This window comes from Asterias rubens, chromosome 2 (assembly GCF_902459465.1).
Source record: "Asterias rubens chromosome 2, eAstRub1.3, whole genome shotgun sequence".
Lineage (NCBI taxonomy): Eukaryota > Metazoa > Echinodermata > Asteroidea > Forcipulatida > Asteriidae > Asterias > Asterias rubens.
The window spans coordinates 24,876,653-24,900,623 of NC_047063.1; the positions used below are offsets into that span (position 1 = coordinate 24,876,653).

Here is a 23,971-nt window from a genome sequence, read left to right on the forward strand (position 1 = left end):
CAACTTTTAGTACCAGAGGTCTAACCTTTTTTTGTGTTCTCTCTTTTAGCTTTTTAGTTCTATGGACAGAATAGAGACAAACAATGGACATTTCTTTCATAAAAACATTGAACCCTTTGAGATAATAATAATAAACTAATGCATCGCATGAAAGTGTATTATTTGACACAAAGTGTGACTTACTATAACTACAAATTAAAATACTGAGCATTGTTTATAACCTCTATTTTAAAAAGAGTAGCCTTTAAAAAATGTTGTTTTCTCCCTCCCAGCAACAAAAATCCATGTTTTCTAGTTGTTTAAGGCGGTAGTGCACACAATGACATAAGAAAACAAGGCTACACACAACAAATAGTATATTTTGAAACTCTTGATGACATTTTATAAATTGTTATGTCTTTTATAGATATTTATCATTAAATTTCTTCCCTTGAAAAAATAAAAATATCTAGGGTCGGCCGCATTTTTAGGGTAGGTCGGGTTTATAGCTAACATAACTTTTTTTTTTATGCCTAAGCTTGAATATAAAATTAATAAAAAAGAATATGATTATTTAAAATTGATATATATATTGGTAAATATTTTTATATATTTTAAATGTTAAAAATTCAACTGAAAGTTTAAGAAATGAAACAGTAAAGTTCATGTAGCATACCTTTCTAAAGAGTCAATAAAAGCACATTATTTGCAGATATTGCAGTGTAATTTGTTAGTGTTCATTGCACTCGCTGTCTACCATGTTATTAATATTAGCTTGTAATTTGTCTTTTGGGCCAAAGGCAAACTCAGATAGCCTAATATAGAAAGACATCAGGCATGTCCAGCACCCCCCCCCCCTTGCACTGCCCCAACCCAAAGATGGTCTGGGGCCCAATTGCATAAAACTATGGGGGAATTGTAAAACCACACACTTGCTAAGCCTAGACAATTATATTGCTAAGCAGAAACTGTAGGATAACCAGATAAGTCATTTGTGACTTTGTGACAGGTGCCCCACCAACTTTTTGCCTAGCGAAGGAAATTAATTAGCTAAGCACTATTTTCAGCTTTATGAAATCGGGCCCTGTATGTAATTATATAAAACTGGATATGATGACAAGTTCATTTGAACTCATGCACAACTGAATGTTGAATGTCAAACAAGTAACTGGTTCTTGTTTGATATTCGAATGTCGAACGTCAAACAAGATACCAACTTCACACCGCTCTGTCATATACGCTGTCATGTACGATGTATGTACGTCGTCTGTGTGGCGTATGTAGTACGTAGGATAGAGAATATAGCGTGTGTGTGCTGTGGGCGGATGGAGGTTCTTGCTAACTCGAGAGAAAGTGACGAAAATTACGGTATGTCTGCTCAAGGATTGTTTCATGATATTGGTTTTATTCATCGTGTCACATCTTGTTAAACCATTTTTATGATTGTTAGTGATTCTGAGTAGGGCATGAGTTTACACAAAATTGAATAACCAACAACGAACAACTGGAGGAGTGAGACTACTCCAGAGCTTTACTCTTTGATGAAATGATGATGAGATGGATTACGGGAGAGGATAGCCGAACGTAAACAACAACCATCAAGATCAAGCAAGCTAGTTGTGATAAACGTAACCCGCCGTCGGGAGGAGGACTACGTTATCGCAACTACATGAACTACAACTTTATACAAATATTGTATGATATGACAAACAAGCATGTCAACGCAACAACAATTTTTTGGGATGCACTGCATCTCTCCATCTCGTACTTCTATCTAGAAACCATAAACAAGGCTCCGGGAGCCTTAGTTATAATTTATAGTTTCTAGAAGTATCCATCTCGCACCACCGTCCCCGTACACAACTCCTCTTCTTTGCTATTTGCGATAAAGTAACCCTCCTGCCGACAGCAGAAAACACTGCGGCAGGAGGGTGACGTTATCGCAACTAGTTTAGGTAGTACTACCTCTTTGCATGCAGCCAGTCATCGTTTATGTTTACGTTGGTAACTCGGCAAGATCCTTAAAATACTAAATAGTGAGTGAGGACACTGCTGAAAAGACAGTACACAATAGTGCTATCATCATTGAAATAAACAATAACCATGATAACGTTAATTTAAATCTTCACTAAAAAGGACAATTTCGATGACCCTGGATGGCATGGGAGAGTAGCCAGTGCCACAGTAGGAGAAGTGTTGGCAAATATTTTGCTGGACGCCACCAATTTATCCTCTCTAAATCTAATTTAGGTCAAATTACACTGAATTTTTGTTCTTCTATACCTTAACAGGAAGTGTTCATAACAGGATTATCAATTATAAAAACACTTCGTGCGCATCCTGCTTTAAATCATTACGTAAAAAAAGTGTTGCAAAGGTGGCGTTCCTTTGTGTACAGGGGGGGGGGGGAAACTGGGTCACACTTAATAAATCACCCATCCCCATCCTAAGTTAAGACGTCTCTTAAAGAGTCTTAGTGCTTTTTGGAATCGTACACTTGGGTGCTTTTTTCCGTGTCTCATTATTTGTTGATCCCAGCGCAGGTCCGCTAGTCCCGCTAGTGGTTTCATTATTTGTTGATCCCAGCGCAGGTCCGCTAGTCCCGCTAGTGGTTCCATTACCAGCGCAGGTCCGCTAGTCCCGCTAGTGGTTCCATTACCAGCGCAGGTCCGCTAGTCCTGCTAGTGGTTCCATTACCAGCGCAGGTCCGCTAGTCCCAGTAGTGGTTCCATTACCAGCGCAGGTCCGCTAGTCCCAGTAGTGGTTCCATTACCAGCGCAGGTCCGCTAGTCCCGTTAGTGGTTCCATTACCAGCGCAGGTCCGCTAGTTCCGCTAGTGGTTCCATTACCAGCGCAGGTCCGCTAGTCCCGCTAGTGGTTCCATTACCAGCGCAGGTCCGCTAGTCCCAGTAGTGGTTCCATTACCAGCGCAGGTCCGCTAGTCCCGTTAGTGGTTCCATTACCAGCGCAGGTCCGCTAGTCCCGTTAGTGGTTCCATTACCAGCGCAGGTCCGCTAGTCCCGTTAGTGGTTCCATTACCAGCGCAGGTCCGCTAGTCCCGTTAGTGGTTCCATTACCAGCGCAGGTCCGCTAGTCCCATTAGTGGTTCCATTACCAGCGCAGGTCCACTAGTCCCGTTAGTGGTTCCATTACCAGCGCAGGTCCGCTAGTCCCGTTAGTGGTTCCATTACCAGCGCAGGTCCGCTAGTCCCGTTAGTGGTTCCATTACCAGCGCAGGTCCGCTAGTCCCGTTAGTGGTTCCATTACCAGCGCAGGTCCGCTAGTCCCGTTAGTGGTTCCATTACCAGCGCAGGTCCGCTAGTCCCGTTAGTGGTTCCATTACCAGCGCAGGTCCGCTAGTCCCGTTAGTGGTTCCATTACCAGCACAGGTCCGCTAGTCCCGCTAGTGGCTCTATTACCAGGTCCGCTAGTCCCGCTAGTGGTTCCATTACCAGGTCCGCTAGTCCCGCTAGTGGTTCCATTACCAGCACAGGTCCGCAAGTCCCGCTAGTGGCTCTATTACCAGGTCCGCTAGTCCCGCTAGTGGTTCCATTACCAGGTCTGCTAGTCCCGCTAGTGGTTCCATTACCAGGTCCGCTATTCCCGATAGTGGTTCCATTACCAGGTCCGCTAGTCCCGCTAGTTGTTCCATTACCAGGTCCGCTAGTCCCGCTAGTGGTTCCATTACCAGGTCCGCTAGTCCCGCTAGTGGTTCCATTACCAGGTCCGCTAGCCCCGCTAGTGGTTCCATTACCAGTGACGTTTAATCCCTGGGTTTTTTTCGCGTTCAGTTTATTACTTTCCTGCCCCATATCTTTTAGAAGTCTTTTTTTTTCCTTTCCTATTTTGTATATCATCCCAAGACTGTTAATTTGTGCGCCTTCCCCCCGCCCCCTGTCCTACATAGTGCCCCTTCCCTTTCCCGACCTAATCTATTGAATGCACCACTGTTTTCGGGCCCTTAACTCATGTTTTCCTGTTCCGCGCCCGGTCCCGCTAGTTGTTCTTTCTTTGTTTCGTGTATTTTTCCCTGTTCAGTTTATTGTTTTCCTGTCCCATGTCCTCATTAGTCCCTTTTCCTTTTCCGTTTTATTTCCCATGTCCTTTTAATTTGTTCCCTTCATTTTGTGCTGTTCCCCCGTCCCCCTTCCCACACAGGCGTACCATACTGTTTGCCCATTCCCTCTCCCTGTCCCATGTGCTCTAATAACCCCCACCTACCTCCGTCGCGTAGGCCTCCGTTAATTCCCCCTTGGTGGTCCTGTGCATTTTTCTTTGCTTCCACTGTAAGCGCTAGGTTACTTTGTGACATCACAAAGGGCGCCTGACGGGTATATGAAACGCAGATGACATGTACCCCCTGACAACCCAAGGGTAATCCCCCAACCCCAGAATTACTACACGCTCGTGCTTTGACTGTGATGCCACAAACAACACATTCCCCCAACCCACTGGTACCCTGAAATTGACCCAGGAAGCATCAATTCAGCAGAGTGCGGGCACCACTTGTTGTGAAAACAACATTGTGGCGCATTGCGATCAGCCCAGCGCAACCTCGTCCTCGAGGGGGCGAGCTAACCGAGCGCAAACGGGTAGTCGGATATCGCAGTGTCGCGGGTAGGAAGTTGGTCTCTTTTTAAATTATATAGATGTCTGGGTAGGATTTTGATGTTTGACTGTTTGTTAAAGTATTGGCTTAAAATCACATGACTGATTTCATCATAAAGTGATGGTCAATCTTTGGAATTGCACCTTATTAAGTTGATATTGTTGATATAACTATAATTATTACGTTGTTTACCACCTCTATTTCACAGCTATCCACGAGGAGCTTCACATGTATCCGTGATGTAGGAGGTGAAAAGACTGGCAGGTTTACAGTAAAGAGATCTTGTATCATTTAATGGAAACTTGAGGACCAATTGGACATCTTTGGCCCCTTGACTCCTGCCAGCCATGCAGGCGTGCCTGGCTTTGTGTTTAGCCGTGGTGCTAAGATGGGTCAAGGCACAGGGTGAGTTGACAGACTTTGTAATTAAAACTCTGTCTGACCGTGGTGTGACAGCTTTATTTCATTTACTGCGTCTCTTTAGCCCTATTCGCTCTGGACTTAATGTTGGTAAACTAAACCGAGCCAGTGGGTAACTTACCCGTTTCACGAAACTCATCGCAAGTAGCGACGCATCGTAGGGTTTTCGATGCGTCGCAGACCTAAGACACGTCGCGGCTGTGACGAATTCCACAATACATTTCACCAAACACGTCGTAAGCGCGACGAGTCGCAATACAAACTATTTTCACTCTTAATAAAAACAACCCTTTGGACGAGGATGAACTGCTAAAGTTCTGCGGCTGTTTTATGTTGTGTACAACTTGGTCATGAAACAGTCGTGTATTATAGTTCATTCAAGATGGCAGACACTACACCGTTTCGGACTAGTGTTTAGGTATTTTTTTGGGGGGGGGTGGCGTTATAATTATTTATTTGTTTAGTTGTTTTAGTTTGTGTGTGTTCGTTTGTTATGCGTGTGTTTGTTTTATTTTCTTTTACCCGTCCTTTTTTTTAATTTTTTATTGGGGGGGAGGGTAAATTTCCATTTTGTTGTCTAGTGTCTTCCCAATTGGTTCACGGAAGTTACGTGTGGTAATTGTTATTTTCTTTCATGCATTTTGTGCGTAAACAAATGAAACGTAGCATTCTTACGACGACCCTATGGGTTGTCATAAGTTACTACTTGTTCTTCCTCGTTGTCAAGGAACTTGCGACGCATCCAACGCATCGTAACTTTGATGAAATCTATTTCATACGCATCGCAACTTACGACGTGTAACCGGTCGCAACCGGTCGCAGCGCTTCGGGAATCGGGGGCAGGTAACTTTCCTCACAGATAACTTAACCAAGCCGTGTGGCTAGTTTAACCAAGCCAAAGGTGCCCAGGAAGATTGACCTGGTCAGTTTAAAGCCATTGGACCCTTTCGGTAAACAGTATTGTCCAAGTCCCACACTTCATGTATCACAACTTATATATAAAATAACAATCCTGTGGAAATTTAGGCTCAATCAGACATCGGAGTCGGGAGAAAATAGCGGGAAAACCCACTCCTGTTTTCGCGCGTTTCGCCGTGTCATGACATGTGTTTATAACAAATCCGTAATTCTCGCTAACGAGAATTTATATTGTTTTACCGTTTTCTCAAAAAGTAAAGCATTTCATGGAACAATATTTCAAGAGAAGTCTTTCACCATTACCTTCTGTAAACCCTGTAAATTATTTGTAAATCTGTGAACTTTTTTTTTTCTTTCTGTACCGAAAGGGTCCAATGGCTTTAACTGAGCCAGAAAATCCAGTGACCTTTCATCAGTCTAGATCACGCACGTAAAACTGGCATCCCTTTTACAATGTTTGTTGTCTCTGTAATTCTACCAGCGTCAGTAAAATCCAAGTGCGGACTGTGGGAGGAATGATAAACCCATCGAAATGTTACCCTGCGTCTTGGTAAAGTTACCCAAAATGCTTAAATCCAGTACAAACACAACTTTTGTCTGGTACATTTTTCCCTCCATCCTACGAATATGAATTCCTACCTTCAGCTACCCAAGTTGTTTTCATCTTAAAGCCATTGAACCCTTTCGGTAAAAAGTATTGTCCAAGGCCTACACTTTGTGTATCACAACTTATATATAAAATAACAAACCTGTGAAAATTTGGGCTTAATCGGTCATCGGAGTCGGGAGAAAATAACGGGAAAACCCACCCTTGTATCCGCGCGTTTCGCCGTGTCATGACATGTGTTTCAAATAAATCCGTAATTCTCGTTAAAGAGAATTGATATTTAGGATTTGAGGCATTGCATGGTGAGGTATCAGAATTGATATTGTTTTACTGTTTTCTCAAAAAGTAAAGCATTTCATGGAATAATATTTCAAGAGCTTTTTATTTTTGTTTCTGTACCGAAAGGGTCCAATGGCTTTAATTGAATGTTCACTTCTTGTAGCCTCTTACCAAGACTGGCAGTTCTTGTTTGGGGTGAACTTGCGTTTAAAAAAAATTAACAATTTATCAATTTTTTTTTTAAATGGCCTGTTCAACCCTAGCAGTTTATTTCTCAAAGCCTATATATACAATAACAAAACAACAAACATGAATAGTGTAACATAAGCAGTGAAAATTGATTGGATACAAAGATCTGAATAGTTTAATGTTTTTCCACTTCACTGCTTTTGTTACACTTAGATACCTGTTCATAATGCGCGTGGTTTTGTCATTAAGCCTTCACAAAAGACATTGCTAGGGTTGATTCACCAGGCATTTTAGTTTGCATTTGATACCATCATAGGCCCTTTTGGTTGGTAAGCAGTTTGCAACAGCTGAATGATAATTCTATTTTTTTTTTTTCAATTCAAACAATTATTTAGAAAACAGAGATCCCTCAGAAAGTTCTTGATGATTTGTTTGCCCTTGTAGATTCAGTGTGTGCCAGCAATCCGTGCCTGCATGGGGGTGTCTGCACAGAGCAGTTGTGGAAAGTCAGCACTTATAGCTGCAACTGTTCCTCAGAGTGGACAGGTCAAAACTGCGAACAAGGTAGTTGTACTGTCTGTATTTCTATCTGTCTGTCTGTCTGTCTGTTTTTGAACCATCAGTTAGGGTACATGAAAGAACATTAAAGGAACACGTTGGTCGAGTTGGTCTTTGAAAAGCGTTTGTTATAAAATGCATATGGGTAGAAAGATGCTGTAAAAGTAGAATACAATGATCCACACAAACATGCCTCAAAATTGCATGGTTTTCCTCTACATATCGTAATGTAAAAGGAAGACCATGCAATTTCGAGGCAAACTTGTGTGGATAGTTGTATTCTACTTTTAAAACATCTTTCCAACCATGCATTTTATAACAAACGGTTACAAACGCTTTTTTATACGCTATCCAAGGCACATATTCCTTTAATACTTTTTGTTTGACCTCGGACATCAGGGGCCAATTTCATGGCTCTGCTTACCGCTGAATTCTGCAATAACTATCACCATTCTCCCCTTGCATAGCTAGCTCTGAATGTCTGCGCTAGCTGTGTAAGTGTAAAAACCTGTGAAATAAGCTTGACGTAAGCACAGAATTCCCTGCTTCCGGAAGCACCAATTCTTTGCTTACGGTAAGCAGAGCCATGAAGGGCCGTGTTTTCATTCAGGGGAAACCTTTTATGTAGTACATGTAGTTATGTCAGAGACAGCAAATATCCATACACAGTTTTGAATGAGTGTGTATATGGCATGATGATACCAGGGTTTGCTCATATGGAAGCTGCTTTACAAATTTAAGCAGTAAGTTGTGACTAAGTAAGTCTGTATCAGACATAAATCATGTTAAGTAGGATTTGATATTCGCAAGGTGGGAGTATAATCAAGTGAGGTTTGCACCATGTGTAAGTCTCTTGTGAGTAGTGTTGGTTCTCAGAAGAACCGGCGGTTAACAACTCCACATTTCGATCAGTATGTTCTGATTGTCTTCAGGAGGATGGATACCTGAAGACTATTAGAGCATACTGATAGACCTTATGCATATGACGTCATTTCAGTAGGGCGCCCTCACGTAGAGGTCAAAAGGAGGTTGTTCATTGGCCAATACTGTGCGCTGCGCGTACAAATCCGCGCGTCTCGATTGTTTCGTCACCGTTTTTCCTCTAAGATGGCGGCTGGATGACGTCAATGCATAAGGTCCATTGAAACGTTGAGTTGTCACCCAACTACTCAAAAGAGATTTACACATGGTGCTACGGCAAACTTCACCTGATAAGTCATGTTAGTCAAATCTATCTCAATCCCACAACACCGGTAAACCACATGTCCAAAGGCCCGCACTTTGTGTATCACAACTTATATATAACATAACAAACCCATGAAAATTTAGGCTCAATCGGTCATCGAAGTCGGGAGAAAATAGCGGGAAAACCCACCCTTGTTTCCGCACGTTTCGCTGTGTCATGAAATGTGTTTAAAATAAATTTGTTATTCTCGATATCGAGAATTGATAATTGTTTTCATGTTTTCTAAAAAGTAAAGCATTTCATGGAATAATATTTCAAGGGAAGTCTTTCACCATTACCTTCTGTAAATTTTTGTTCTGTTCAAAAAGTGTCCAATGGCTTTAATGAACTCAATGGCTTTAATGAACTCAACATTTTCCTTTACTCAGATGTTGATGAATGTACCAGCAGCCCGTGTAAGAACATGGGTCTTTGCATCAACAAGGAACAGGGTTTTACCTGTAATTGTCTACCACAGTGGATTGGTCCAACGTGCGAGAGACCCTCACGTAAGTCACTCATCTCTTACAGCATGGTTACAGTCTTGTTTTAGTTGTTGTTGTTTTTCTTGTTTTGCTCTCATTGTTGTTATTATGTGACAGGTCTTTTCTTATGTTTGATTGACACCCCTTATCTGGTGCTGCCAAGTATGGAGCCCACCGAGCTTGTTTATCTCTGCCTGCATAGGTATCCATATACCCCACTTTAAGCAATTATTGTGGTGTGCTCAAGGACACAAGCGTGATGATCAGGATTGGAACACATGACTTAGCCACCAGAAGTTGAGTCCAGTGCACTAGACCTCTTGGCCACTACAAGCTTTACCCTCTCATCAGTGAAATTCCAGCTCTGCAAAGCCAACACTTGGCTTGTCATTTGGGTCATTTATTTGATAAACTGACATAAGCATAAATTTCTCTTTTGCAACCTGTACATTGTATGGGATTATTTTGTTGTCATTTCTTTGGATGCAGAGTGTGGTCCTCAGTTATATTCCGGCTGGCCTAGCCAGAAGAAATCAATATCGGGACCAGTGTTCACCCAAGCAAACTTCACTGACAGGCTCCTGCCGTACATCTGCAGCTACACCATCCAGAACCTTCAGAAGACAGGCAAAGTGCAGCTTATCTTTGATGACTTCTTGATGTCTGGAAGTAAGACCAGGCAGCCTTGCATGTGGTCTTACGACAAGAATGGAATCGAGGTACTTCATTGTGTATTTCTTTGCTCTTAAAATAGCAGCATTCTCTCTCCACTGGCCAAATGCCAGTTAGGACGCCTGAGAATCATTCACAATTCACTCTAAGTGGTCTGACTGGCTAGTTTAGGGTTGAAATGCATCTCCATTTAATTTGAAATGCATCCCTATTTAAAGGCACTGGACACTTTTGGTAATTGTCAAAGACTAGCCTTCATAGTTGGTGTATCTCAACTTATGCATATAATAACAAACCTGTGAAAATTTGAGTTCTAAATCTGAGGTCTCTGAAATCAAATTCTTGGAAAATTACTTCTTTCTCGAAAAACTATGGCACTTCAGAGGGAGCCGTTTCTCACAATGTTTTATACCATCAACCTCTCCCCATTACTCGTCACCAAGAAAGGTTTTATGCTAGTAATTATTTTGAGTAATTACCAAAAGTGTCCACTGCCTTTAATTTGAAATAATGAATATGGGATGAACAAGTTGAATCACTTGAAAGCAAACTTGGCCAAAGAGTTTGTTTGTTTGTTTGTTTGTTTGTTTATTAGACAATCTCCACAGAATTCTATAAAATACAACAATTGGACAAAAACAGATAAAAAATACAAGGGAAAAGACATTTGAATCTGAGGAATTGTCGAGGATAACACAAAAAAGCTAAAATAAGCTTATTTCCATTGTGGTCCTCTATACAAAATAAAAATGCAGAAACACTGAAGACACATTAAAATACAAGAATAAAACTATGACTAGAAAATTGCACATGAAATAAAACAAATGGAATAGGCGACCAAGACACCCAACAACAAACAAATTGATTCGTGTCACCTGGCCCGGCCACTGTGTCACCACGAGTACTGTTCTAATGAAAAAAAGAATAAATTAACCGACTACAAACAATGCATCCTCCTGGAGCTGCAACTTATCAAAGTAATGCAGTTTGAGAGTTTTTTTAAATTTGGCTAGGGATGAATTTGTGTTCCGGAGCATGATGGGAAGTTTATTCCATAACTTAGCCCCAGAAACTCGGAAGGAGTGTTGACCATAACTGTGATGATGGGGAATATCAAAAGAAAAGTGATTTGATCGGGTGTTATAGAAGCGAGTACTACTTGTCAGTTGAAAAAAATCTTTAAAATAATCCGGAGCCAAGGAAGTCAAGATACGAAATATACTACATAGTTTCAATTGATCAATCCGGTTCTGGACTGGGAGCCAACCAACTTGTTTGAAATGATCTACCGTTAAGTGAGTCCTTGGCTTCAGATTAAGAACAAATCTAGTCAACTTGTTTTGGGAAGTCTGTAATTTGGTTTTAGTGTGTTTAGTTAAGCTATCATACCAAAATGAAGAACAGTAATCATAGTGACACAGAACCAGAGCCGATGCCAACAGTTTTCTGATCGAGCTATCAAAAAATTTGGCCTTACGGTACAGAAATTTCAGTCTGCCGTTAGCCCGGCTTATTACCTTGGCAGCCATCATTTCGCCACTAAGTGCCTGATCAAGTTCAGCACCAAGGTACTTAACTGTAGACTTAGATTTAATCTTAGTACTATCATTACAGAGAATATTCAAATCACAACATGTTTTTAATCGACGTTTTTGACCAAAAAGAATACTTTCACATTTTCCGAGATTCAAGGATAATTTGTTGTCAGCCATCCAATCACAGACAGATTTCAATTCCGTTGTCAACATTTTTCCAATAATACCTGTGTTGTTTCCAGAAACAATAAGAGCAGCGTCATCAGCATACATTAATAATCTACAATTTACAGCCGTCTCCAAATCATTAATATAAATTAGAAACAATAGGGGTCCGAGGACAGACCCCTGTGCGACACCACATGTAATAGTTTGTAAACTAGATTCAGTACCAGAGATAGAAACCAGCTGCTTTCTTTCAGACAGGTATGATGAAAACCATGAAACAACAGAGCTGTTTAATCCAACTGCTTTAAGTTTACCCACTAAGATATTGTGATTAACTGTATCGAATGCTTTTTCCAAGTCAAGAAGAAGCATGCCAGAGTAGTTACCTTTGTCCAACTCGGTTCTTACATGGTCACTAAGGAAAGCCAGGCACGATTCAGTCGAAAAAGATTTTCGAAAACCCGACTGATACTGGAATAACAATCGATTGTCATGAAGGTATGGGTATAACTGATTGTGCACTACCTTTTCCAATACCTTAGACACAACGCTGAGTATTGAAATCGGCCGATAATTTCCCGGGTCATCTGTATTGTTCTTTTTATGAATAGGAACCACCCTGGCATGCTTCAGGTCATTTGGGAATTTACCTAGATGCAAGGATAAATTGATAATGTGTGTCAATGGAGAGACAATGGCATCAGCAGAATCTCGCAAAAACTTAGCAGGAATGTGGTCTAAACCTGTAGATTTGGAACAGTTTATGCAGTACAATAATTTAAGTATGTAGTCCTCACTGACTGGAGTCAAACTAATGCTAAATTGTAGGAAAAATTTTTATCTAACTATAGCAGAAAAACGTGCTCATAAGGTACAGGTAAGCAGATTTCACATGTCGGCAGGAAAGAAAGACATTCATTTTCATACAGTAAGCACCAGAAGGTTAGCATACCTTTTTGTGTGCTTACGGTTAGCAGCGCGCTATGATATGGAAACTCGCGCAGTAAGCACAAAATCAGCCATTAAGCAGCTCTATGAAATTGGCCCCGCTGCTTACTGTATAAAAATGAGTGACGTTAACAATGCGAATCCATGGTAAAAGTGCAAGCAGCCGCCTAATTTTCTTACCTATGAAACACACTAATGGTTAAGGAAATTCTTCTGCTACAGTTAGCACGAAAATGGGCTTAACGTTGAGCAGATGAAATTTGGCCGTTCAGGGCTTGTTATCAAACCAGTGCGTCTTGATCACATTTTGTTTGTTTATCCGTACATACAGGTATACGATGGTGAGTCAGCTAGTCCGGTGATTGAGCAATGCTTTGCATCATACAAGCGGCCAGGAGCATTGATATCAACTGAGAACTCGCTGCGTATAGAGTTCAAACACTGGAGTAGCATAGCTTTCCAGTTTCCAGTCTTCCGAGCCCACTACCGATTTCTGTCGGCCAGTGAACAGGCTTTTAAACCAATAGGTAATTCAATGTCAGGGATTCAACGCTACTGTATCATAATAATTTAAATTTATATTGTACCCCTTACATGCAAATGATCAAAAGCACTTAACACATGTTAAAATGCACAGAATGGAAGAAAAATGTTTTAAAAAAAAACAGAAATGGCTAGGCAGAAATGAGCAGGATACCAGTCACAAATTGTACATGGGACATTGTATTTTGACTGGTAACCTTTGATGAGAAATAAATAATCTAACTTCGCGTCTGGAGTTAATCGCTCAGTTTGTTCATTTTTATTTTGGCATCAATGCAATGCAAAATTTGTAATCGGTTTTTCACTATTCTCTCATGACCCAGATGGCCGATCGATCTCAAACTTCTACAGGTTTATCAGTTTATGTAAATGATGGATTACATAAAGTGCTCACACTGCCAGCGACTGTTTTGTTAGCAAAAAACAATTCTGTAATGTTCCTTTAAGCAGCTCTATGAACTAGGGCCCAGCCCAGTGCCCAAGCAATACCATTCAAAACACTAAAATGTTAAATGTAACATTAAAAACAGGGAATTCTCCATTCCCTACGTTTTTTGATGTCACTGGTTAGTCTTTAAATGCTACCACTTTCTTCCTTGTTTGATCTATAAGACTTTCACAGCTATTTGGTTTAATATAGTTTATCCTGCAAAAAGGTATGTGGAGTTATGTTTTTTGAAGTATGAGACCTTTTTTCTTTACTTATTCTTATTTTATTATTATTATTTATTTGGCAATTCTACAATTCTTGACAACATGTAATGGTTAAGGAGGTTTACAATGGTTTACAGTATTCAGTTTGCTATGCAAAAGTTGTTAAGAGTTAACCCTAAATTGTTGAAAATTTGCCAACATTGTGTTTACTCTGGAAGTTGTCTGACTTTGTAGGATTTGAGGCTGCAGGCCTAAATAGCAATTTTCATGTGTTAGGAACAGGGGAATAAATTTTAATCCCAGCCACTCAGTCAGCCAGTCAATTATCCAAACATCCAAGGACTGCTGGTTTGTAAGTATTGCTTGTTTACTAAAACCATAATTGAGTTGGGAACCACAATCACAATAACAGTGCATCACATGGTATTTTAGGCTGGCAACCTTTTGCTACTACAAAATCAGATGAAATATATGTTCTGTTTGATTGTTCAGTGGACACACTAGCATTCTTTGATGATCGTCAGAGCCAGTTTGCCACGGTCCTATGGCAGCCAGAGACCCACGATATGCTGTGGCTCTTTGTTGCACCCAAGAAGAAGCATGTATTCTTGTCTCTTAACCCCATCTTTAAGTCGGGTAAGTAAACACTAGGGTCTTTTGAAATGTCGGCTCAAGCTAAGGCTCCATAAGTTTTGTTGAAAAATGTGGTTTGGGCATATGGGGTGCAGTTTGTCAATTAACTATTTAGTGTCATATGATTTGAGGCATTGCATGGTGAGGTATCAATATGTATTTGGTTTGCGGTAACACCATGTGTGTGTCTACTGGTCAGTTAGAGTTTTTTTCTTTTGAGAACTGTCCTTCTTTATTCTACTAATTCGGAGTAGATTTATCAGGTTGTGTGGGTGTCTTCTTAGTTTTGAAAAGAACTGTCCTGCTTTTTAACTACTACCTGGGCGGAAAGGTACACAAAATAGGCTGGGAATACTACTTTAGCTTACAGGATCGTTTTTAACTGCACTATCGCAGAGCTTGCTCTGGTCATCGTCAGGAGAGTGTATTTTTACATTTTGTTACCATGGTTTGTAACAATTACCTTTCAACCATAGAAACTGTACTAACGATACTAATATTATCTACTCAAGTGATAACAGACATGTAGAAACTATTATCAATGTACTTAATGTTGAATTAGACAAAGTATCAATTTGGCTCCAGGCAAACAGACTGTCACTCAACTTGAAGAAATGTACATTAATGGCTTTTTCAAAAAGTAAAAAGAAATTGAATTTACGTAATTGTCAAGTTAAAATTAATAATGAGCCCATACAGCGAGTGACTAATACAAAATTTCTTGGGGTTTATATTGACGAATGTCTTTCATGGAACATCCATATCAAAGAATTAGAAAACAAAATATCAAACAATATTGGTATCATGAGTAGATTGAAGTATACACTCCCATCGAGCATTCTGCGTACCTTATATTGTTCACTTATTCTTTCATACCTCTCTTATTGTAACATTATCTGGGCCAATACATACAAGTCAAATCTGGATAAGTTGATTAAACTTCAGAAAAAGGCTATTCGCATTGTATGCAAGGCCCCCTTTCTCGAGCACACCACTCCCTTGTTTAAGAAACATAAGCTATTGTCTCTTATGAATATAAATGTATTTCAGCAAGATGTTTTTATGTATAAGTTTGTAAACAACTAACTTCCTAAATCATTACTCAATCTTTTTGTTTATAACAGCACCGTACATGATTACAATACTAGGTCGTCAGCTAAATTTCATGTTCCCCTATTTAGATCAACTCTTTCCCAACACACAATTTCTTTCACTGGACCAGAAAACTGGAATAATCTTCTACCACCAATTACTAATTGCCCCTCAATTAGCTCGTTTAAATACCGACTAAAAACGTTTTTACTAAATTCCCAACATAATTGATCGATTTGCTTTTTTATACTGGTAGTTGGCTTAGCCGTTACTTACCTACCTACTTACTCGTCTATGTTTTCTAATTTGTATTGTTTGTTTAATTGCTGTCCCTTTGTTTACTTCACATACATGTTCTGCTTCATAGTTATATTTTCATTGTTTAACCATGGTTAAACCTTTGTGTAGTTATCTACCGTCGTGGTATGTATTTATTTATTCGTCTATTTAGTGCAGTTTTCCTGTTTTGTTCTGTAATCTTGTAACGGGCACATCCGCCACAAGCCTCGGCTTTTAAGATGATGCCTCCATGTGATGTGAATGTGGAAATAAATGTTTTATTGATTGATTGATTGACTATTGTCAATTGACAAACGGCGCACCAAACAAACAGGGCCCTATTTTATAAAGCTGTTTGGCAGAAAATGCTGCTTTCTGCTCTACCAGCCAGGCTCCTGATGGATGATACCCAAGCCTACATCCGTTTGAACTGTAAAAGGGGTAACCCTCTGTCAGCCCCAGGAGTACTTGGTTGCAATGGCCCCTGGAAAAATAGTTGATTTGTAGCCCATAACTTGAAGTGGCCTTCCAGGCCTTGGCGACTTGCATAAAATGAAAACAATTAAAAAATGAAGTCCTTTCTGAACCAGTATTTTCATCTTCTGTTCCTGCATTTTAGACAGTATCATCATTACGCTGGACATCCATGACGGAATCACATCAGACGCTCCTAAGAATCACTCCCTCCATTATAAATACCAATTCCCAACGCTGGAGATGATCTCTACAGGCAATGGGTTGTATGTCCGCTGTTTCACTAACAGACTGGTCAATCAGAACGTCACGGTAGCCGGAATGTTTGTCTTCTTCTCCAAAGCTGGTACGCGAAGAGAGTAATTATAATAATATTATAATAATAATAATAATAATAATAATAATAACCAGCTTTTATATAGCGACTTTTACACCTAAAGGGCATCTTAAAGCGCTTCCAATATTATTACCCCTGATCACTGGGCCTTAATTCCTGCCTTATACCATCTCATCTCCTTGGGGATTATACAGCCTGTGCAATAATTCATTAACAAGAATAACCTCACAGGTACCCATATACCCCTGGGGGGAGAGAAGCAATTAAAGTTACGTGTCGGCCACTTCACCCTACATTAATACTATAAATTGGTGCCATCTGATAACAATTTCTGTTTGTTCCTGATCATTGCTCTATTTTTGATGTCCCAGTTATTTTAAGATTTCTTTAAGTTACAACAATTTGTAATACCATTTAGATGAAGCGTGTTCGCTGCAGGTTTGCTTGTATTAATAATGATAAATAGTGGCTTTTTATATGACTCCCATATCTGTCACTCAGCGATGCTCAAGGCGCTTTAACTAGGTTTTGAATTAGCCATAATTGAATAAACACATTTATGTTACAGAGAGCCAAGAGTTGTGCTCTGATTTCTGGTGTGCCAACAAGCGCTGTATCTCCAGCGCCTTGGAATGTGACGGGATTAACCACTGTGGAGATAACTCAGACGAGAAACCCTGCCTAGGTCAGTCACAGTAGTTTGTTGTGTCATTTCAGATATATGGATTGCACATGACGTCATTGACCTCCATCTTTGATGAAACGTGCACGCTATCATTGGCATATAGTTGTGTTGGCTGAGAGTTTTGCGCAAGCATGTACGCGTGCATTTTTCCAATGTTTCTCATCAAATATGGCGGCCGATGACGCTGTGTGCAATCCATCCATTGGTCATTTCTACTCAACTTGGACATGTTTTACAATATATTAACTCAGCATTGGAATGTGCACTTTCCAGTCTAAACCATTCAAAGGCGCTGGTGTAAAAGAAGTTAATGCAGGGATAGAGTAAAATGTCAAATCTCAAAATGATTCGGACCTTGGTGGACTAGAGAGAGAGATGATTGCTTGATTTGTAATCATACAATCAAGTCAGTTCCTCTTCAAGTATTGCTTTAAACCAATTACCTCAAAGGGTTTTGATATACCCTTTGTAGCTCAAATTTTTGGTCATGACATGAATCCCTACTCACTGTGAGTCATGACATGAATCCCTACTCACTGTGAGTGAAGTCACAATTCTTTGAAAAAAAGTGAAAAGCATGGAGCAATGTTTTCAGGAGAGTCGCATGTTAGATGAAACGTTAGTTAGTTGAAACATGCAAATTAATTTTCATCTTTTGAGTCGAAAAATATTTTCTTGATATTGTTTCACTCATTTCTCAAAAAACTACATCGGCAAGTACATGTGTTTTAAGGGAAGCTTTCTATCGTCATTATCTTCAAACTGTGTGAGTTTAGTGTAAATCTGTGGACATTGTTTGGTTTTTTTTTTCGTCATAGAAAAAGTACCCTAACCCTTTAAAATGCATTCTTTTCTGTTGTAGGGTTATGTCCAGAGCATTGGTGCGCCAATGGTGGGACATGTCATGAAGTAATCAGTGGGTACCCACGCTGCTCTTGCCAGCCTAACTTCTCTGGTGATAGGTGTCAGGAGGAGGAAGGTAGGATTTCAGCGCTGTTTACACAAAGTCACCTGGCAACAATTATAAATTTGGCAAATCATTTTTAGCATGTTTACGACCTAACACATTATAGTTTTGTCCTTACACTAATTAGCATGAGTGCAAATTACTATATGTGCCTTTTTTCAGGGAGTGACATGCCATGATTCTCCACCTGATCCTATGAGATACATATTGCTGGCACTGTGCCAAACTGTTGTGGTTATATTTTTTGCATTTCCATGAAATAACCTACCTCAATATATTGGTTGTACGTGCCTTAGGAGAAAGGATTCAGCCCTGGAGTCTTTTTCAGAATCAAATATTTTAGTGAGAAATTACCTCTTTCTCAAAAACTCTGCTATTTCAGAGGGAGTTTCTCATAATGTTTTATACTATCAACAGCTCTCGGTTGCTCGTTACCAAGTAAGTTTTTATGCTAATATATATATATAATGAGTAACTACTAATAGTGTCAAGTGCCTTTAAGTTATCTTGATTTGTATCTCCCATACAGTGTGCCCGAAAGATTACTGTATGAATGGTGGGATATGCCTGGGATCGTCTGTATCTACACGTTACTGCCTGTGTCAACGGCCGTACTCAGGAGTCAATTGCCAGCAAGACAATTCAGGTAGTGGATAGGAGGGTAGTCGGCCGGGGCTAAACCTCATGGTGCTGCTTGCCATATCAAGCACTTATAACACCCTGTAGAGAGTCTTCAACAGACTTATCAACAACTCTCTTAGTTCACTCCCTCCATCCTTGTAACTTTTTGTGTGCATTTTAGAATATTTTAGAATTGATGTGATTTTTTATGGTCTCCATAGTTTGCTTCCAAAGTGCTTTGTGCAATTTGCATTTCCTAAATACCTCTCTGTTTTTATTTAAATACAGTTTACAAATATTCCTTTTGATTTTAATGTACACTGTTTTGTAATTCAGCCAGTAGGCTGCAATGAGCAATAATAATATGATGCAGTTAGCATAGAATTCCCTGCAAACAATGTGCAGGGCCCAATTTCATTAAACCTGTAAGCAGTAAAACAGAAGCACAGAAGTTTTTGCCTAACAGAAACTGGTTACCAGCCGAAATTTCATTAAGTTTACATTGTTGCAACTGGTGCCACTCATTTTTGGCTTTACAGCAAAGACATTCCCTGCTTATTGTGTTTTTGTTTGTTCCAGTGCCTTGCGCACCATATTGGTAGAACATGCTCTAAAAGGCCGTATCCGAATTGGCGGCTATGGCTACGGCTACGGCTGGATCGCCGCGTCGTCATGCATTGAAGTATAGGACGCCCTTAGCAACACCCATGGCAACGGTCGTAGCCGCAGCCGTAGCCACCAATTCGGACACGGCCTATTTATAATGCGTATTTGATTAATTTGATTGGTAGGATGTCCGCACCACTACTGTCAGAATGGAGGCAGCTGTGAGGGGACACATGAACTGTACAACTGCAAATGCCCAGCTGACTTCACCGGCACGTACTGTGAATTCAAATATGTAGGTGAGTTTGCTCTGGTAAATTCTTTGATGAATCTTCTAAAATGAAACCTGGTGTTTTCTTGAAACCGTCCTACTGGAACGGCGTGTCATGGCTGAGCGGGTAAGAGCACCGGATTCAAGCTTTGGTGTTTGATCAGCAGAGTGTGTGTTTGAATCCCGGTTGTGACACTTGCTACGTAAAATAAGGTAGTTAGTGCTTTCTGCTCTACCAGCCAGGCTTTGGATTGATGATACCCAAGCCTACATCCATATGGACTGTAAAAGGGGTAACCCTGTTTCAGCCCTAGGGAGTAAAGTAGGTGGCAACGGCCTCTGGAATAAAATAGTTGTAGCCCACACCTTGAAGTGGCCTTCAGACCTTGTGTGTCTGGCGACTTGCATAACAAAACAAAATTTTTAAATATTCAGCTTCTCAGCTGTGAGGAAGGATGAGTAGCCTCACAAATTGTGACCAAAAGAGAAAGAGGTCAATACGTGGACACTGAACGACCCCCATGTGTATCCCAAAACCATATAAAAGAAGTGTTCTCTCTGTTGTCATAGAAACCTACGAGGACGAATCATTCCTGAACAACCTAACGTACACGCTGATCACGGTCATACCCATCGCGATTCTACTTGTCATGATATGGGTTTGCTGCAGGATGAGAAACTGCAGTTTCTATCCGTTGAACACTCGCCGGTCCTTGGTGGAGCGAGAACTTCGACGACGCGAGAGGGAATGCGAGATGAGACGGAGAGAAATGAGGGAAAGTTTGTCGGGTGAGTGGTTAAAGGCCCTGGACAAGCAATTACTTCAAATAATTGTTAACACAAAAACTAACTTGGTAATGAGCAATGGAGAGCTGTGAGAAACGGCTCCCTCTGAAGTAACATAGTTTTTTTAGATAGAGGTAATTTCTCACTCAAATGTTATAAGACTTTTAGCCATGAAGCCTTTTATTAGGCATCTGAAAGCTCACAAATTTGTGTAAAGTGGGTGTTTTTTTCTTTCAATGGTCTCTTGCAACTGCGATGACAAATTTTATCAAAATTTGCCGTTGGCCCCATGGGTTATGTAACGCATGTAAAAGAACCCAATACACTTATCGCTGTAGCACCTTTTAAACCCTTATAAGGTGCTACATAATTGGGTCTCATAATTCATCACTGCAATAACCTATCTTTCTGAAAGGTTGTATATACTCAGTGCCTTGAGTACCTTTGTTTGGTAGATACGTGCGCTATATAAGACTTTGATATTATTGATGTACACAATACATCGTCAACCCTTCTACTTACTATTATTGATGTACACAATACATCATCAACCCTTCTACTTCCTATTATTGATGTACACAATACATCGTCAACCCTTCTACTTACTATTATTGATGTACACAATACATCGTCAACCCTTCTACTTCCTGACCATTTAATATAACAACAATAGCACTAAACTTATGAAGTGCAATAACCTCCGAGGTACAAACTAATGTGGGAAAGAAAGATAACCTTCTGATAATAAACAAAATGTCAAAGATTACATGCACTTACAATCTTTTAATCTAAAAAACTGTTAAAGGGAAGGCACGCGTTTGGTAATTACTCAAAACAAATATTAACTTACAAACTGACTTGGTAAAACGCATTGGAGAGCTGTTGATAGTATAAAACATTGTGTGAAACGACCCCCTCTGAAGTAATGTAGTTTTTGAAAAAGGGGTAATTTCTCACTAAAATATTAAAATACTTATAGCTAGGGGTCTTTTATTCCTACCTGAAAGCACACAAATTCGACCAATAAGGTTGTTTTTTCTTCCACCATTTTCTCGTAACTTTGATGACCAATTGAGCCCAAATTTTTACAGGCTGGTTATGATGGGATACACCAAGTGAGAACACTGGTCTTTGACAATTACCATAGGTGTACGGTGCCTTTAAACATTAATCTGGTCTTACCTACATGTATAATGTGTGTAAAGCAATATCTACTCTTGAATCCTTTTTCCATAGGACTTGAGGGGAAAGTATAGACAAATAATAACAATAATAATGCATTTTTAATGCCCAATCTATCTAGTGTACAAGACCCTATTCCGAGGCGCAGACATGCATGTATGGGTAAAACCAAATAATACTCTTTATCCCTGATGCAAATATTTACATCTACTTAAAATGTTTTGTTTTTTTAGCCCATTTCCTTGTGTTTGGGAGGAAGGGGTATTTGAAACTGGTTTGAAAATAATTTTGTTTGATTCTTTTCCAGTTTCCGATAACCCCTCCACAGTCAGCCGAAGTCTGTCTCGCATGAGCTCAGTCAGCATGTACACGGATGAACCCCCACCATACAATGTGGTCGTCCGCAGCCAGCGTCGCAAATTACGACGCCACCACTCCCACCCAGGTCCAACCCACTCATCCAACGAAGAGCCGCCTCCATCCTATGAAAGCGTTGTCATCTTCCTCAATGGAGGGCAGCAGACAGATCCCCCACCGTACATCCGGGTCCTGCAGCGATCCCAGTCTAGGGGTCGGCGGAGGTCGTTGGAATCGTCGCAAACAGCCCTGGAGGGTGACACTGCTTTGCAGACAAGACTGAGCTCCGTGACAACCACAGGTGGTGATTGGTCACCGGAGCAGAGTCAACGGGCATCGGGATGGGAGGTTGGTCGGCATTCATTGGAACGGGAGACGGGTCAAGGTTCAGTAGTACGTGAGCTTGGTCTGAGTTCACAAGGACAGCAGGAGGGTCAGAGTTCAACCGGACGGCAGCAGCATCAAAGTTCATCGGGACGACAGCAGGGGCAGAGTTCATCTGGACAGCAACAGGATCAGAGGTCATCCGAAGGGCAGCAGGGTCAGAGTTCATCAAGACAGCAGCAGGGTCAGAGTTCATCGGGGCTTCCTGACCTCAATACCACAGAGGACAGAGGAAGGAAGGATGTGGAGGAGAACCCGGAACACATCTCACTCCTGCCTGGAGGAGGGACAGATTCATATTGAGGTGAGGGGGGGGGGGGGGGTGACCATCTGGAAGGAGAGTTGTCAAGGCACCAGTTACTAACAATACACATCAATATTACATTGGGCTGGTAACCAGAGTCTATTTTTAGTGCTACCAGGGCATGGTGAGCATTTGCATATAAAGTATTCGCTTGATACATGGCTGTATTCATTCAGTTTTTTTTAATTGATTTTTTTGTGAGTCCGTTCAGCAATGCATGTCTTGTATTATCTCGGTGCCTGTCATCACCAACTCCATACAAATAAAGAGACTTGCGCAACACTCGCAGTTAAAGTGTGACAATCAAAGCAATGTAAAAGTTGACGCAATGATGTTAAAAAGCAGAATAGAAGAAGCCTTTATTGTAAAGACGTTAACTTCCAATTTATACAAAGTTTTCTACTATGACAGCTTTTTACATTTTTGGGGTTAGATTTTAGTCATTTAGTTTAAAAACAAACTGTGTTAATTAAACCTAGCAATCCTAAATCCGTCAAAGTCCATTCCAGGAAGATCTGACTTGGGTTGGAAAGGGATGTCAATCGTATCCAAGTCCAAACATTTAGGATGAGTGGAAAATCATTTATTTGGTTTGCAGTAACACCATGTGTGTGATATGGAAAGGTTTGCGGTAACACCATGTAATGACTATCTCTCAATGAGTAGGGGTGGTTCTGAAAAGAACCGTTGGTTTCAACTCAACGTTTCGATCAGTATGCTCTGAAAGCTTTCTCCAGAAGACGAGCATACTGATTGAAGCGTTGAGTTGAAACCAACGGTTCTTTTCAGAACCACCCCAACTCATTTAGAGATAGTCATTACATGGTGTTACGCCAAACTTTTTTATCGAAGTAGGATTTCGGAATTTGGGATACTGGAAAATTTATAGTGATAATAAAAATAACATTGTAATAAAGCGCCTTCTCCTATGGTTGCAAAATGCTTCCAGAATATAACAAAGAAAATACGAAAATGGGAATGATATCGAAAACCAAGTGGGAAAAACTACTGCCAGGCCAAGGCCTCAACACTCAGACCAGTGAAGAATGTCCAGTTAACTCTGGGCTCTGTAATGTGTACATGCAGGCCAAGCCTGGTAATGAATTACAGATTAAACCAGAAAGTTTTTAGTGACCCCTAACCACAGAGCTGATGGAGTGTGGGACGGAATTTCAATTGCTGTGGCCTGCAAATGAAAATGCTT

General features: G+C 40.5%; 2 protein-coding genes across 2 annotated transcripts; one reads left to right on the forward strand and one right to left on the reverse strand.

The window, feature by feature from the left end:
* Positions 1 to 1,275: 1,275 nt before the first annotated feature.
* Positions 1,276 to 23,385, forward strand: LOC117307151. Its single transcript, XM_033791821.1, has 14 exons — positions 1,276 to 1,347; positions 4,797 to 4,993; positions 7,446 to 7,565; positions 9,174 to 9,293; positions 9,759 to 9,988; positions 12,924 to 13,119; positions 14,282 to 14,425; positions 16,413 to 16,613; positions 17,173 to 17,289; positions 18,152 to 18,268; positions 18,786 to 18,902; positions 19,669 to 19,782; positions 20,325 to 20,543; positions 22,030 to 23,385. Exons 2-14 carry the CDS (start codon positions 4,936 to 4,938, stop codon positions 22,764 to 22,766), a joined length of 2,490 nt encoding a protein of 829 aa, XP_033647712.1. The 5' UTR covers positions 1,276 to 1,347; positions 4,797 to 4,935; the 3' UTR covers positions 22,767 to 23,385.
* LOC117305694 (jacalin-related lectin 34-like) lies at positions 3,357 to 3,791 on the reverse strand. The gene has a single exon (XM_033790563.1). The coding sequence runs from the start codon at positions 3,789 to 3,791 to the stop codon at positions 3,357 to 3,359; it is 435 nt and encodes a 144-aa protein (XP_033646454.1).
* Positions 23,386 to 23,971: the final 586 nt, after the last annotated feature.

Excerpts from the sequence above, each read along its gene's own strand:
- LOC117307151 (XM_033791821.1), top strand. The coding sequence starts at position 4,936 with ATGCAGGCGTGCCTGGCTTTGTGTTTAGCCGTGGTGCTAAGATGGGTC. Across the intron at positions 18,903-19,668 it reads TTGCCAGCAAGACAATTCAG|GATGTCCGCACCACTACTGT; the intron begins GTAGTGGATAGG and ends TTTGATTGGTAG. Across the intron at positions 19,783-20,324 it reads CTGTGAATTCAAATATGTAG|AAACCTACGAGGACGAATCA; the intron begins GTGAGTTTGCTC and ends CTGTTGTCATAG.
- LOC117305694 (XM_033790563.1), bottom strand. The coding sequence starts at position 3,791 with ATGGGGCAGGAAAGTAATAAACTGAACGCGAAAAAAACCCAGGGATTA.